The 15,380-nt window shown below is 47.1% G+C and overlaps 7 protein-coding genes across 7 annotated transcripts; 3 read left to right on the forward strand and 4 right to left on the reverse strand.

Moving 5' to 3' along the window:
• Positions 1 to 40: 40 nt before the first annotated feature.
• On the forward strand, positions 41 to 1,117 carry PEX2_080590 (sugar phosphate isomerase/epimerase family protein; the record flags this gene model as incomplete). The annotated part of the gene is made up of 1 exon (XM_016745329.1): positions 41 to 1,117. One exon carries the CDS (start codon positions 41 to 43, stop codon positions 1,115 to 1,117), a length of 1,077 nt encoding a protein of 358 aa, XP_016598247.1.
• Positions 1,118 to 3,037: 1,920 nt separating this feature from the next.
• Positions 3,038 to 6,371, forward strand: PEX2_080600 (AMP-dependent synthetase/ligase; the record flags this gene model as incomplete). Its single annotated transcript, XM_016745330.1, has 4 exons — positions 3,038 to 3,295; positions 3,351 to 4,090; positions 4,144 to 5,167; positions 5,220 to 6,371. 4 exons carry the CDS (start codon positions 3,038 to 3,040, stop codon positions 6,369 to 6,371), a joined length of 3,174 nt encoding a protein of 1,057 aa, XP_016598248.1.
• Positions 6,372 to 6,685: 314 nt separating this feature from the next.
• Positions 6,686 to 8,434, reverse strand: eng2 (putative GPI anchored endo-1,3(4)-beta-glucanase; the record flags this gene model as incomplete). Its single annotated transcript, XM_016745331.1, has 1 exon — positions 6,686 to 8,434. One exon carries the CDS (start codon positions 8,432 to 8,434, stop codon positions 6,686 to 6,688), a length of 1,749 nt encoding a protein of 582 aa, XP_016598249.1.
• A 1,515-nt stretch (positions 8,435 to 9,949) lies between these two features.
• On the reverse strand, positions 9,950 to 10,153 carry PEX2_080620 (uncharacterized protein; the record flags this gene model as incomplete). Its single annotated transcript, XM_016745332.1, has 1 exon — positions 9,950 to 10,153. The coding sequence occupies one exon, from the start codon at positions 10,151 to 10,153 to the stop codon at positions 9,950 to 9,952; it is 204 nt and encodes a 67-aa protein (XP_016598250.1).
• Positions 10,154 to 10,464: 311 nt separating this feature from the next.
• On the reverse strand, positions 10,465 to 10,698 carry PEX2_080630 (uncharacterized protein; the record flags this gene model as incomplete). The annotated part of the gene is made up of 1 exon (XM_016745333.1): positions 10,465 to 10,698. One exon carries the CDS (start codon positions 10,696 to 10,698, stop codon positions 10,465 to 10,467), a length of 234 nt encoding a protein of 77 aa, XP_016598251.1.
• Positions 10,699 to 11,620: 922 nt separating this feature from the next.
• On the forward strand, positions 11,621 to 13,359 carry PEX2_080640 (RTA1 domain-containing protein; the record flags this gene model as incomplete). The annotated part of the gene is made up of 6 exons (XM_016745334.1): positions 11,621 to 11,774; positions 11,844 to 12,092; positions 12,152 to 12,602; positions 12,989 to 13,057; positions 13,110 to 13,259; positions 13,314 to 13,359. 6 exons carry the CDS (start codon positions 11,621 to 11,623, stop codon positions 13,357 to 13,359), a joined length of 1,119 nt encoding a protein of 372 aa, XP_016598252.1.
• A 139-nt stretch (positions 13,360 to 13,498) lies between these two features.
• On the reverse strand, positions 13,499 to 14,122 carry PEX2_080650 (uncharacterized protein; the record flags this gene model as incomplete). The annotated part of the gene is made up of 2 exons (XM_016745335.1): positions 13,499 to 13,843; positions 13,892 to 14,122. The coding sequence occupies 2 exons, from the start codon at positions 14,120 to 14,122 to the stop codon at positions 13,499 to 13,501; spliced, it is 576 nt and encodes a 191-aa protein (XP_016598253.1).
• Positions 14,123 to 15,380: the final 1,258 nt, after the last annotated feature.

Consider the following 15,380-nt stretch of genomic DNA (forward strand, 5'->3'; position numbering starts at 1 on the left):
TGCTGCTAGTTCCAGGTCGATCTCCAACCCCATTTTAACGATGCATTCTCTTCCAAATGCCCTCAAGTCCGAAGTTGACTCGCCATGGAAGCCAGCTATTGCAACAGTTAGTTTGGGAGCTGCGAATTTACACACCATCATCGCCAAACTTGATGCTGTCGCCCTCAATGGACAACGAGGACTCGAACTTTTTCATGATGATATAGCGCAGCTCGCCAAGACCCTTCGTGCTCATGCAACTGACAGTGAACCCCGCACTGATCGAGACTACGAGATCGACGCAGCGCGCGCTATCCGAGATCTATCTGCTGAGCGTGATCTGCAGGTTGTCGCTCTCCAACCTTTCCGACACTACGAAGGTCTCATTGATCCAGAACGACATGCAGAACGCATCGACGAACTCAAGCACTGGGTGCAATTATGCAAGATTCTTGGTGAATCACTATTCATCCTGATCCCATCATCTTTCCTTGACGCCTCGGAGATCACCTCCGACCGCGAGCGTCTCGCAGCTGACCTGGCCGAGGCCGCAGATGTAGCATTCCCCGTGCGCATCGCATACGAAGCCCTGGCATGGGGAACGTACATCAACACCTGGGAAGACTCATGGGACATAATCAAGCGAGCCAATCGACCCAATCTCGGCATCTGTCTTGATACATTCAACATAGCAGCGCGAGTGTGGGCCGATCCCACCGCCGCAACAGGACGACTTGGCCCAAGCGCAGACCGAGATCTGCGGGAGTCGATGGATCGGCTTGTACGGGAGATTGATCCGGACCGAGTGCTGATGGTTCAACTTGCCGACGGCGAGCGGGTCGACCCACAAACGCCCTTTCTTCAAGCACCAGGCCTACCAACTCTGTTAGCCTGGTCGCGGAATGCGCGTCTGTTTCCGTATGAAGAGAATCGGGGCGGATACCTTCCGATTCGCGAGGTGACGGATGCCTGCATCAACGGTTTGGGTTATACCGGGTGGGTCAGTATGGAGGTCTTCTCGAGATCCACAGGGGAAGATAATCCGGCCGTACCGATGGAGCATGCTGCCCGTGCTGGTCGGTCCTGGCTGCGGGTTTTGGAATTGTTGGAAGAGAAGTCGGAGAAGGGATCCATCTAGGTATTGGGTCCCTTGATGATCAGCGCATTTTGTTTCAGTCGGTGCTATTCTACATTTTTAGGTCCATGAAAGGAAGTCAGAGTGTATTCAACCAATACACAGGAATGATAGTCTTGATAATAAAATAGGCCAGTGTCTTGCAATCTCCTTTTAGAAATCCCTGTCCAGAATTGTAGCCCGGTTCTTAATGTCGATAAATTGCAGTCATGCTCAATGCCTACACACATACCATCCTGAGCTCCCTATGATCCAAGTGTTTTAGATCCCAGGGATTTTCAATCTAAATGAAGAAGCCACTAACTGCTTACAGATATATGAGGATTGCTATACTGAACCGGACTATCGGGTACATCTCCTTCTAACGGAACGCCACAGGGTCTTCCCCAGCATGAATGCCTATGCCTGTATTCTGAGACAAGAATATAAAAATAAAGTTGGAATGATCAGCGTAGACCGATCGAACGGGTCAGCATTCTTGAGAAGACTCCAGGAATGGTTCCCGAGGACGCTTATACACCTATAACCAAATCGAGATTAGAGCTCCACAGGGCATTCCTGGCTTTTCGGATGCTTCTCCCGGCCCGCTCCCGATCCAATTATTGGAGTGGAGTCCCCATACCAGCCCTGGAGATGACTTCAAAGGTTGCTGGAAAATACAATAATGTTTGACATGAGCCTCAATGATTTGGAATATTATCTAAGTGACTTCTTTCAAGATAGTGGCTCCTCATTGCGTCAGTCCCCTGTCATCCCCTTAGCTAGGGGTGGAAATGGACATCTACAACATACGCTTTCAAGTGAGACATCGCTGAGCCTGGCCCTTCTCTCCTTTACTGTCTGGAATGGTCTTGGTCCAATTTAGCACCGGTAGAATAGTAAGCCTGGTTGTATGTTACGATGAAGTAGTTCAACAACGTTGGAAGATATTTAATGGCCAATGAAACACAGAGCCGACACTTCATCGGGGAATATCTGAACACAGCGCTTTGTGTAGCCTTTATTTATGACATCCAAGCTGTTCCAGACTGAAGGTTGATGTTTACCGCCGTGCTCAGTTACACTTATTTTCATGAGTGGTTTCAGAGTCACAACGCAGGATCTAGAGCTAGCAATATGCATTGATATGATGTTACAACTAATCATTTCCTTTAAACTCGATCGGAAAAGTTCCTGATCCATCCGGTGACAGGTAGAGATCCTTTTGATCTTTCCAACGGGGTTTTCATCCCAACTGAGGCGGATGTGTCTCGGGCAGCTCTGCAGTGTAACGAATGCCGCTGGTCGCGATAGAAATTGCACTCCGATGATGGAGAATGCAGAATGCATGCATTTGGTTCTAGACAGGGGGATTATTCCCCAAAGTTGGAATTTGGCCACTAGCGAGGTAGCTAGTTAGTAGCCTGAGCCACAATAGATGGAGTAGACCAATCTCGACGTTAACAGAACGCCACCGTTGGATCTCGGCGAATGGAATCTCTGGTTTCAAGCTGAGTGTTTGCTAGTGACACAAACGAATCGCTCGGCGAGTCAGTCCTTGTGCATTGAAATTATGCTGTGGTACATGGAGTGTGTGCATATGACTGTTCCCGAGATAATATTTCCTCAAATCCCAACTATTCAATATGCGCCTTGATGACTTGTGTTGGCATATGCATAACTATCACAGCATGGGAGCTGATCCTTTCTGTTTGCTACTGGGCTGATCCCGTGTGATATGTATATCTCTCCCGATGCAGAAGGACTCTCTTTTACCGGGCATCCCGAATGCAGTCAGTATAGCCTAATCTGGGAATATGGGTTTGGGAAGCGGTCTAAACGTGCTACAGTCCCTTAAATACGGCATGATCCTCAATATTGCACTGGAATCACCAAGCTGTTGTGACACCTTTCCTCTCATTCTAGAATACTTCTGTACTCATAATGGGCATCCAACGTGGAATCCAGGCAGCACAGGCTAGTCCCTCCAGCACCATCAACCCATTGGTGCAGGAGTTTGGATCGCTTCAAGTACTTGACGACTTGATTCGCTTACGAGCCGCTGATGTCGTTCAATACCCTATTCTTGCCTATCCCCGTTTCGACAACGATGCAGCTTCCTACGAATACTACACAGGAAAACACTTGGACGCTATGATAAACCAAGCTGTCATCAGGCTTATGGATGATGGGTTCAAACAGGTTTGTCATGAATTATACCACATAGTATCAACTATCTAACGAAATCAATGGTTAGGCAACGCAAAGTCCATCCATCATGGCCCTTCTTACTTTGTCGGACCTGAACATGGTCATCACGTTTTTTGCCCTAAGTCGACTAGGCTATACTGTCATGATGCTCTCCCCGAGACTCTCGGGTGAAGCCTGCGTGTCATTGCTGGAAACAGTCAACTGCGAGTCAATCATATATGGTCAATCTCCCAATATCCGGTCAACACTGGGCGAGATTCTTCGCCGGAGACTAGTAACCTGCCGACCAATGCTCTCATGCTCCTTATACAACAAACTAGAATCACCATCGCCTGCTCTGCATCGCAATCGGAACCCCGAAATGGTCGCATTGATTCTCCATTCCTCCGGATCAACGGGCACTCCGAAACCGCTCTTCCTCACACACAAAGCTATCATGACTCACCCACTGAGAGGCCCTGGGTTCACTTCCTTCAACACCTTGCCATGGTATCACCTCCATGGGCTGTCCACCGCATTGCAGGCAATGTGGATGAGAAAGACAGCCTATATGTGGAATGCTGCGCTGCCTTTGACTGCAGAATTTGTCGCTACAGCCCTCGAAGAAGCCAGACCAGAGTCAGTGGCAGCGGTTCCATATATGCTCCAAATTTTGATCGATGATCCCCGCGGTATCACGGCGCTAAGACAATGCAAGTTGGTCACTTATGGGGGTGCACCTTGTCCAGACGAACTGGGCGATCGCCTAGTAAGTGAAGGTGTACACTTTGGAGGCTCATTTGGCCTGTAAGTATCATTCTTCAAATATCTTTAGCCTAGCAAAGACTAACAAATTCCAGCACCGAGGCTGGCCTTGTTGCAGAATCAATCTCACGACCAAAAGGTGACCCTTATTGGAACTATCTGAAATTCTTTGACAATATCCGATCATATGTCTGGATGAAGCCCATTTCCGAGCCAGAATCGCTCTTCGAGTGTGTTTATCTTGCTGGTCATCCAGCATTAACGACCTCGAATTCAAACGAGCCGCCAGGATCCTTCCATTCGAAAGACGTGTTCATCCCTCATCCTACAATAGCGGGAAGATGGAAATACATCTCACGATTGGATGATCGAATCAATCTAGTAAATGGTGAAAAGGTTCTCCCACTCCCGATTGAAGGTCACATCAAACAACACCCTTTTATTCATGATGCGGTTGTCCTCGGAGTAGGAAAAGCTGCTCCAGGACTATTGGTCTTGCGAGCGGATGAACCTGAAGTCAACCGTCTCTCAGACGACAAATATCTCAATTTAATCTGGCCCACAATCCAAGAAGCCAATTCTCAGGCAGAGTCTTTCTCTCAAATCTCCCGCAATCTAGTTGCTATATTGCCATATGACGCTAAATTTGCTCGAACGGACAAAGGGTCTATGATCCGAGCACAGGTCTATCAAGAATACAGTGAACTCATTGAAGGTCTTTACGCCGAGAAGCAACAAACCTGTGGGAATCTTCAGCTTGATGTTGTGGAGACAGAACGCGTTCTTCTTCAGATATCCGACCAAGAACTTGGGATACCCGTCTCTAGTGTCGATGCCAATTTCTTCTCTGAGGGCGTTGATAGTCTCAAGGCAATACACTTCCGACGTCTCATCCTTCGGCATTTCAAATTTGACATTAGCCAGACTCCTGGCCCGAATGTCATATTCGAAGCGGGTTGTATATCACAGTTGGCTCGACATATCTGTTCTTTACAAAAGGGGGAGCCATTGGAAGATGTCGAGAGTGAAGTATCTGTGATGACTGAATTGATCGAGAAGTACTCCGCGTTTGAGAGGCACATACCACAACCACATGCTTTCTCAGGGCCAAACAGTGTGGTGAGTGACTATCTCGCCGTCAGAGTTCAGTTCCACAGCTAACATATCCAAGCTTTTAACAGGAGCCACTGGGTCAATCGGAGCCCATGTCTTGTACGACCTACTAAATGACGACTCCATCTCTACAGTGTACTGTCTCACGCGACGAGAAGCACCACTGAAGGCAATATTACGCACTTTAGCCGACAAAGATCTTTTCATATCCCCCGAACAGAAAACAAAGATCATCGCCTTCAACAGCCGCATCGACCAACCCAATTTTGGTCTATCTCTAGATGAAAGTACAGCTAGACACATGATCGACTCGGTCTCGCTCATTATTCACACAGCATGGCCCGTCAACTTCAATATCCCCCTGACCGAGTTCGAGCCACACATCCAGGGACTATACAATCTAATCCAATTCTCCCTATCAGTGCAGAGACGCGAGCCTGCCGTGATGATGTTCTGCTCATCCGTCTCCACCGCGCTCGGATCTCACTCAGTCGAGATCCCCGAAGAACCCGTCGACTTGGATTGCGCCTTTATGGGCTACGGGCAGTCCAAGTTGATTGGGGAGCGGATTGTGAGTAACGCGCGACGCAGTGGGGCAAATGCCTATTCTCTTCGAATTGGCCAGGTCTCAGGTCACTCGAAGAAGGGTCTTTGGAATGACTCCGAGGCTCTGCCATTGATGATCCGGTCGGCGCTGACGCTTGGAGCACTACCTAAATTATCGCAGACGTGTTCTTGGCTCCCGGTGGATAAGCTTGCGTCTACTATTCTTGAACTAGCCAGAACCTGTGTTACGCCGAGTGTGCCTGGGGATAGTCAGGCGTCCAGCTCGGCTGCGGTGGAGTATGTTGATGACTCGATTTTCAATTTGTGTAATTCTCGCGAGTTCACCTGGTCATGTTTGCTTCATACGCTGAAGAATTGCGGGTTCCGATTTGATGTCGTGTCTTTTGAAGAGTGGTTGCTGAGACTTCGTCGGAGTGAGACAAGGGGGGAGGAACTTGTCAATCCGGCGGTCAAGCTCATTCATCATTACGAGACGATGCATGGGAAAGAATCATCTTTAATGCCGACTGGGCCAAAAAGGTTTATTACAGAGAAAGCAGAGAGGAGTAGTGTGACTTTGCGAGATGGTCGATTGAGAATTATCGAGGATGGAATCCTGAGATGCTATGCTAAGGATTGGTTGGCGAGGTGGACGATGGTCTAGGGAGTGAAAGGTTTGAATTTGGGCGAAAAGGTGTGGAGTTTCGGGATAAAGGGTTGCTGTATGTATGGAACACGAGAGAATATATCAATATTTCGAGGAAATAATTCTTCATTAACTAGTTATTCTTCCTTTTGTGTGTAGTGAGCAAGAAAAGGTAAGATGACGCCGTGGGAGGCAAAACACAGACTGAATACAGACTGAATCCAAACAAAACCAAGCAGTCTACGGCCATCTCTAGGGCCCGCTGTACAATTAACCAAATAAAATCCACCGCCAAATTTAGACCAGTTTCAAACCCAATCTATCACTGAAATCTAAGCCAAAAAGGCAACAATGACTCCAAAGAAGAGAGCGGAGATGCTCATGGACAGTCGATCAGCGGCACCGGTAAAGACAGGGCTGGCTCCAGATTCAGAGCCGGTAGGAACATAGAAGCTAGTTGTAGCCGATGTTGTCTGCTTCGGCGAGGCATCAGTAGTGGCAGAGTTCAGTGCTTTGGAGGCCTCGTAAGGAACGTCGGAAACAACAGCCGAGGGAAGCACAGAAGGGTGCGCCCATGAACCACCAAAGGTCTCAGCAGGGACAGAGGTGTGTTCAGCTGCAACGGGCGTAGAGGCGGGAACAGGTGCAGACTTCGACTTGGTGTAGCCGTGACCAGCTGGGACGGATGCGAGGCCGGAGGTAGGGGCCACAGGAGGCGCAGATGTCCGTGCCTCCGGATCCTTGCCGTGGGCAGGGGTTTGAACAGATTGCACTGCTGGAACGGGGACCGTTGTTGCCACAGAGTGAGCGGCAATAGCGGAGGACTTTTCGGCCTCGGGGCAGTAGGTCTCGGTTGCAGTGACTATGGAGGTGATTGTCCGAGTCTTCTTGCCGGTGGCAGAGCTTTCGGCAGTAGCTGCAACAGTAGAGACAGACGCAGTCGTCAGTTCCTGAACAGCTCCAGCGGTTTGGCTTTCTTTGGAAGCAGCTGAGTGCACAACGGTAGCAGTTTGAGTAGCGTGGGTCTCAACAGTTGTCTGGGAAACCACAGGAGCAGCGGCAGTCGTGGTCGGCTTGGACTCGGATGATGAGACTGAGGCAATTCCCTTCACACCAGCTTGGTAGATCTTAACGGAGTTGATTTCCCAGTAAGTTTCCTTGAACTGAGTGGGGTTGTTGGCGACGTAGTTGTGGCAGCTCTGGAAGGAATCGCTGTCGGTCATGGGGCAACCTGAGCCACCATACACACCACCTGCCCAGTCTCCGCAGAAAGTGACATCAAAGATAAACGACTGGGACTTGAAAGCGTTGGCAACGTCGCACGACTCCTCAACCAGTGCCATCGGAGTACCAAATTCAGTTACATCGGGCTTGCCGCTAGTAATCGAGGCCGGGATCGCGCTTCGGGGGAAGAACCAAATCTTGAGGAACTTGTCGGTCCACTGCAGCGAATACACACCACCCTGCTGTTTGTTGAATGATGTGCCATAGCTGCCCTCTTGGCCCTCAATCTTGCAACCGACGGTGCCTAGATCCTCACCGCACCCTGTAGCGTTCACCGAACCGGTCATACCTGTATCTGTCAAACTGCAAGTGCCGGCTGTGTGCATGACGATTTCGTTGTGATCCTGCAAGTTGACACCTTCGATGATATCAATCTCACCGTCCGCGGGCCAATTCTTTCCGACAGACCAGAAGGCAGGCCAGGTACCGCAGACACCTCCAGGCATGTGGGCGATATCGGCGATAACCAGAGACTGGTCGTAGTATTTCTTGCTGCCGATACGCACCGAATCACGGCCCTTCTTGCCGTTGGGGTTTAGCTTGGTAGCATGATCGACACCCAGGTAGACACTGCCAGTATCGGTGAGCTTAACGAGGCCTGTGCTTTCGGCGGTCTCCTTGTCGAGATAGTTAACAAAGCCATTTGTCGGGTCGGAGCCAACATGGAAATTGAAATAATCCAGGAAGTTCTTCCCCTGCCAAGTCTCCACCAGGGAGTAAGTTGTGGCGGCCACGGGAGAACATAGCAAAGCGAGCATAAGCGATCCAGCGCTCAATGAACGTGTTGAAGAAACCATTTTGTCTAGATGGCGTATAACAAGACCAAATGCTTGTGAGATAATCCAGAAAGTAAAGATGAAAAGAAAAAAAGAGTGTGTGTGCAATTGATAAAAAAAGAGCGAAAAACAACTAAAAGAAAGACTGACAATCCCAGATTGTCAACAAGGAGAAAAGAATGTGAGCGTGTCCAACGTATCGAAGGTGGGAAGTATTTGACCCAAATACCTTTCACCAGCCGCACCATCCCATATTGCTTTGTGCTAAAAAACTGGAGATCAATTTTTCTATCCAGTGAAAATGCACCAGTGCCTGTGACCTTTTGACTGGGGTTGAGCGAATGTCTGTAATAGGCTGCAACGCCGGAGTCATAAAGCCCCGTGGCGTCTTAGTCCAGGAGTCCAGTCCAGTCACGATGATCCATTCTTAAGAGCAATAAGCCGAGCAAGATAAAAACGATCGACTGGTCGCTGTCACAGCGGTTAACAGTTAGTTCGTAGGGGAGTGGTGTCAAGCTGAAACCCCTAGGGTCCACTGGAGGGGTAACCCAAAACACGCAGTGAAACAGGGGAATATTTGCATCTGCACAGAAAGAAAGAAAAATAGAAAAATAGGACAAAAGAAGAGTATATCGAGTACTTCGTAGAGAGAATCACATCTTCAAGATCTCTCGTCATTCAACTTTCGACCGTCATGATCACATTCCAAGTTAACGTGAGATCAAAATGCTAGGACAATGTGATGATCCGAGTTGCCGGTCTATCCACTTTGCCCCTTCTCGGCATTTTAGCGCTCAGGTCTAGACTGTCCAGACAGTCTAGACTGTACTTTGTTCAATTTATTTTGTAGCTGAATACGGACTATGGATCCTTGTGCTAGTTAATTTGGATAAGTCATGTCAACATTAGAACATAAACATTCATAAGACATCACATTCCAGATCCCGAGGAATGTTGCCACAACACAGCGGCATACAACCTAATCCATGGGAATATATATTGGATACTCCGTAGGTTTTGCCATGCTCGTATATACTTCGAGACAAAAATATAACTATAGACCGTAATGATCTTGGCCCATCAACGCCTATCCCGTGTTGCTGGGCACCGGATAGCAGATTGTACAACGTAGGGAATAGGTATCTTCTGTATGGAAACGTCATACAAACCAGCACCCTATGTAATAGAAACAAAACAATCGGCCGCGTTTGCAACCTTATGTCTTTTTAGATGGTCTTTTGAGGTGTCTTTTAAGGTGTCCTTTTGGTTAGTCTTTTTTAATGTCTTTTTAGCTGGTGTTTTAAGATAGAAGTGAAAGCGGTAAAGCATACTTTGTGTAAGCGACTTTTCTATGTATAACCTGTGATGTAAACAAGTGGTTGGATCAGAAAAAAGTCTCGAATGCACATTGGAAGGGAACCTTAGAAAGCACCCTTCCGACGGAGGCGATGTAATCACCTGCGCCAGCCTGCTGCTTATCCAGCAGAAAAAAATAAACAAATTGAAAAGACAAAAACGACCCCCATCATTATCGAATTAGGTACGTCGAATATTTGCGAATTGTTCCTTGATGTTTGTGATCATTGCGAGAATTCGGTCAAATTGCGCCCTGTGCTGGTCTGGTGTGGTAGTTGGGATGAATGCCCGAACCGGGACGATAAGATCAGCGAAGTTATCAGCCCGTATAGCTTCGTAGATAGCGGCGTTCTTAGCATCACCAATGCCAATATCGGCCTGCATCTGCCGAACGACCTGTTCTAGACTTTCGGCAACTGCTAGGCCGGTATGGCCTCCTCGTTGTGTACGTTGATACAAATATCTAGCGAAGTGATCGAAGACTGAGAGGAGCGGCCACGCCGGTGACTCTAGGGAGGAGTTTCGGGGACGCGGAGTAACTGGTAAAAATCGCAACGGCTCTTCCGTCCGTTCCACTGGCAATTTCCGCACGCTGTGACAATGCGATCTATCTCGTGGAAGCGAATACACTTAGCCCCGGGGCCATCTTTTTGTCGACAGTTTGTACATTCTTGTCGTCATGCTTCTCTCACAATCTAGATGAGTATGGATTCAACGTTTGCCACTTTGGTGTTGATGCGCTCATCCATACGCTTTCCGGTGTAGTGAGTAGTTGATCGCTGTAGTAGCTCTCTCTGTGGTGTCGCTTCCTTAAGGAGCTTGATCTGAGGCAGGGAGGAGAGTGGGAAGGGAGAGTGAGAAGGGAGAGTGAGAAGTGAGAAGTGAGAAGTGGGAGTTGGAAGGCGGAGGGTGCACTCCACAGCGATCATTTAATAATTTCTTATGTATGGGTTTGGGTATGGGCTTGGGTTTACGGTTTTACGGGTTACAGGAATGGGCTGATTCCACGCTCTTTTTTATCACCATCTGTACACTCCTCTTGGATTCGGCGTTAGGACTCGAGTTCTTGCTTCAGTTGGAAGAAGCGCCTGCATAGTCATACGCAACTAGTTAGACTGCAACAGGTTAATTGAACTTTGATCGATTGATTGATACTATTCCGAGTTCCTTATTATATGCATACTCTGGCAGATAGGCTGCTTTTTTCGTATTTCGTTCCTCAATTTATTATTAGAAACATCGTGGAGAAAAACCATATCCATTGAGATCATGAAAGAAAGAGATCTTGGCAAATAACGTTGCACTAGTCACAAACTAAAACTGCTAGTTATATCTCGTACTCGTTATGTTTGCCATTTCGGGACATCTATAACACGTTTGATTGGACAAGAGACTACGAACTGCTTGGGTGGATCAGAGCAAAAGAAACTACAGCAAGCTTGACCCTGTTTCGTTATTTTCGGATAATTCGTATCCTTATACCCAAAAGGACTAGTTTTGCTCTTCTCGACTCACATCAACGAAAAGGGCTCCCTAATTGTGGGGCAAGGCAGAGAAATATCAGCACAGCGTGTATACTAATATTAAATGATCTGCCAAGTTAAAAAGACGTTTAAATAGCAAGTTTCTTCTCATAAGCTGAGCTGGACCTTTTTACTCAATCATTTAAACGGACGGATTTTTCACTCCTTTTCATTTTCAAACAGCGTTGCCCGTCTTTCTCGAATCCTACGACTTTCCACTCCTTTCTATATTCAAACAACGTCGTCTATCTTCATCGAATCCCACTATCTTTCAAGACAAGCCATCCATCTTATTTCCAACCCATCTTTTGGGTTACGCTCGCACATCATGGCCGAGGGGTTCAAATTGTACCATTACAACCCATCTGTCGGGTCTGCTATCGCCTTTGCAGCAGTATTTGGACTCACTACCGCCATACACATCTGGCAATTAGGTCGGAATAGAACCTGGTATTTCATACCATTCGTCATCGGTGGCTTATGTGTGTGCTCCTTCTATATCTTTTCAATCCTCTTTTAAAACCATGCTAATCGTTGTGAACTATTTTCAGTTGAGGCATTGGGCTACTTAGCGAGGTATGCCAGCGCAGAGGAGGCCCCGGATTTCACCACCAAGCCATATATTGCACAGAGCTTGATGCTCCTGTTAGCACCTGCATTCTTTGCGGCTTCCATATACATGATTCTCGGTCGGATCATTCGTATGCTGAACGGGGCCTCGTGTTCCCTAGTCAGGCCGACATGGTTGACGAAGATATTTGTCACGGGTGATGTGCTATCATTTTTCATCCAGAGTGGAGGTACGTTACATGATTACTCTGCAGCATGAATCGTTACTGATGTTGTTTCTTTCTTGAAGGAGGTGGAATGCTTGCTACCGCGAAGGACCAGTCGAAAGTAAAACTTGGAAACAACATGATTGTTGTCGGACTTTTCGTTCAGATCCTATTCTTTGGGTTCTTTATCATCATTTCCGTGGTTTTTCATCGCCGCATGCTAGCTACACCTATGCATGCTGCGGGCGACACTCGAATCCCCTGGACCCGCTACATGAAGGTCCTTTATACTGCCAGTGTCTTGGTCCTGGTTCGATCAATCTACAGAGTGGCAGAATATGTTCAGGGCAGCGGTGGATTTCTTCAAAGTAAAGAGGCATTCATATATGTGTTCGATGCGGCGTTGATGTTCATCTGCTGTCTGCTTTTCAACTTCTTCCATCCAAGCAAGATTCTCTCAGGCTATCAAAAAGCTCGTGGAGACCCGGATCTGGAAATGTTGAACCAAGATACCGGATATACAGGACAAGTCAGGTACAACAACATCTAATGAACATGCGCTTTTTGTTAGACCACGCTTTCCTTTTGTACAGTAGACAGATGTTTCTCAATGACAATTGTGTTGGCAATAAATATTTTTTTCGAGAGGTTTCCATCTAGGAGCAACACCCATAATAAACTTGAGATAGCTTGCAACTATTATTGGTAGTTGAAACTATGCGCTTGGAGTATTTCCGGTGCTTTAAGTATTGCTCAATGGTGATGGTGATGTGACGTTATAAGCCCGGGTATCTCTGCCGCTACTACTTTGCCTTCGTGTGTTTCAATAATCGTCAACATCTTTACGAAATCTAGAACACTAATTTTATCTTTGTGGGGTAATTCAAACTTCTTCAAGTACCTAAATGCGTGATGTCAAGCCTAGGGGAAGCTAAGGATGTCGATTTATCTATCGAAGACGAATTGAGCGCGAGGCGTGGCTATACAGCGTGAGCTTGGGTGGGGTCATTTTCATTTATAGCCGTTATTAATACTTTCCAGTGCTCTCGCCAATCCTAAAGTATCTAAGAAGGCTAAGCGTAATGCATTAGACCTTCTCAATGATGAGCTTGGTGGGGATACACCTCGACATTACCTTAATGAGGCTCCGGACCAGAGTAAAGACCAGAGTGGTCTAGCTGGCGTGGGAAGGTGAGATATATTAGTATACAATGCTGAGTCAATTGCTAACAATAGTCCATCTAGAGCTGAACACAAATCTCACCACACCACTCAAGGCGAAAATGACTAGGAGGGACACAATCATTATCCAGGATAGGAAGTCAATTACGTTCACATATTTGCATGACGCAAGTTGGCTCCTTCGCAGGATAAAATAAATGGGATCTCTATGTTGCCGTAACTCTTTCTATTTCTCTTTCTCTTTCCATCTACTCCATTGGGGAGGTTAGCATGCTTTCCTCCTCTGGCCACTTTCGAAACAAATCCTGGAGATAGTCCAGGGGAGCCATGAGCAGGTCGGCTACAGTCTCGAAGCGTGGGTTCTCCAGGTCATATGGATGCGAGCGAGAGGGCAAGAACATCTTAGTACGGCTAAGAGATTGACCCAGCTTCTCGCTCTCATCAGAAGTGAGGGTTTCCTCCAGTATGACCAGGTCGTTTGACTCTTCATCTCGCATATGCTTGGCAAGACCTTCCATCAGCATCGTAATTGTAGGGAGGAAACGAGGATCAGAACAGTTTAGATCTTGGAACACGTAGAGCATTTCTCTGAGCTATGATATATCAGCTTCGCTCTCTCTGATAAAGATTTGAATACTTACCGCTGAATGCTCACGCCGATCGTCATCTATCTTCTCCTTGCCGTCAGATCGAGCCTTTTCCAGTGCAGGGAACACTACTAGCTCCTCGGCGATGGCATGTCGTGCTAGTTCCCAGGTAAACTGATTCTGAAATCTGGTTCGTTCATCTTCATCTTCGGAGTTCATAATGATGTTGTAATAAGATTCGAGTCTCCGGTGATCATCTTTGATTGCCTCACTTATCCGAACCATGTTGGCGTATTATTGTGAACATTAGAAGTTCATTTTGATCTTCTTTTTTGTTGCCGCACATGTCTTTGGTTCACTGAAGTTATTATGACGTTTCAACGGCTTTGCAGTAGCCCCGACATTTACAGCGTCTCGTGGAACGTGATTCCGAACTGTTCACCTCCGAATATAGAATATCGTCTTCTGACATTTACTCTGGAGATAACATGATCGAGTCGGGAGATAAGTTTTAGAAAAAAAATTCAAGAACATACTCTTTCCCCTTGATCTCATGACTTTCATCAACGGCTGCCTGATATGATATGCAGTGCCCGAAGTGCGGTATTTGATTATTTGCTGCTGCAGGGGGCCCGAGGGCTATAAAATGCCTTGGGTACATCTCTCATGTTCCGTCCTTTTCTTATTCCTGGTTCATCACCTTAACTTTACCATGAATCAATATTCTCAATGACAGTTCTAGAAAAAGGAGAACGTGGACCCCCCAAAATGGCGAGTCAGGGCCAGCGGTTAGAGCATTTTGGGTTATTCCAAGGTCTTGGTCAAGGCTGATATAATCTACAGAGAACAAATCCAGCGAGAGCATCTTCCCCATGATCCGCCTATATACGGACAGATGAAGGGTGGACTTTGCGGTCGCATCTCCCAGTGGCTATGGTCTGGATGGCGGGGTACGGCATTTGAAGACGCTTCCCCAGATTTGCAGAAACCTTACCAGCTGAATCCGGGGGACTGCAAAGCCTGTCGTGAACAGCGTGCTGTTTGCGATCATACACGACCTCAATGTTCTCATTGCTGGTCTCAACAGCTCTTATGCTTCTATGTGGACCCGAAACAGAAGAAACAGAAAGATCATCGGAAGCCAACTATTAGTGAAGTGGAAACGGTTTCCAGGTGGATTAAAGATGCGACAGTGTGACTATGACTATTTTATATGTTCTTATTCCCTTTAAACCAAATTTGTATGAATGATGATCCAGTTTTTTGCAATTTCATCATGGTCGCAGGTTTACCATCTCGAGGCTATCAAAGCCCTACATATTTTTGCCTGAGCATTTTTGCATTCTTACATTCTTTGTTTTATCCCTCTTTAGACACTCACATTTCAAGAATTGATTTGGAGTCCAGCATTATTTTACCAAAATCAAATGAGGTACTTCTCAAGTTCACAGATTCCCGGTGTAAAGCCGGAGAATTGTGCCCCGAAAAGATTTTGGTATCAAAATCCACATGTGCATCAACACGTCCAAGAGCGCCCCCCCCC

This window comes from Penicillium expansum (genome assembly GCF_000769745.1).
Source record: "Penicillium expansum strain MD-8 chromosome Unknown contig268, whole genome shotgun sequence".
NCBI lineage: Eukaryota > Fungi > Ascomycota > Eurotiomycetes > Eurotiales > Aspergillaceae > Penicillium > Penicillium expansum.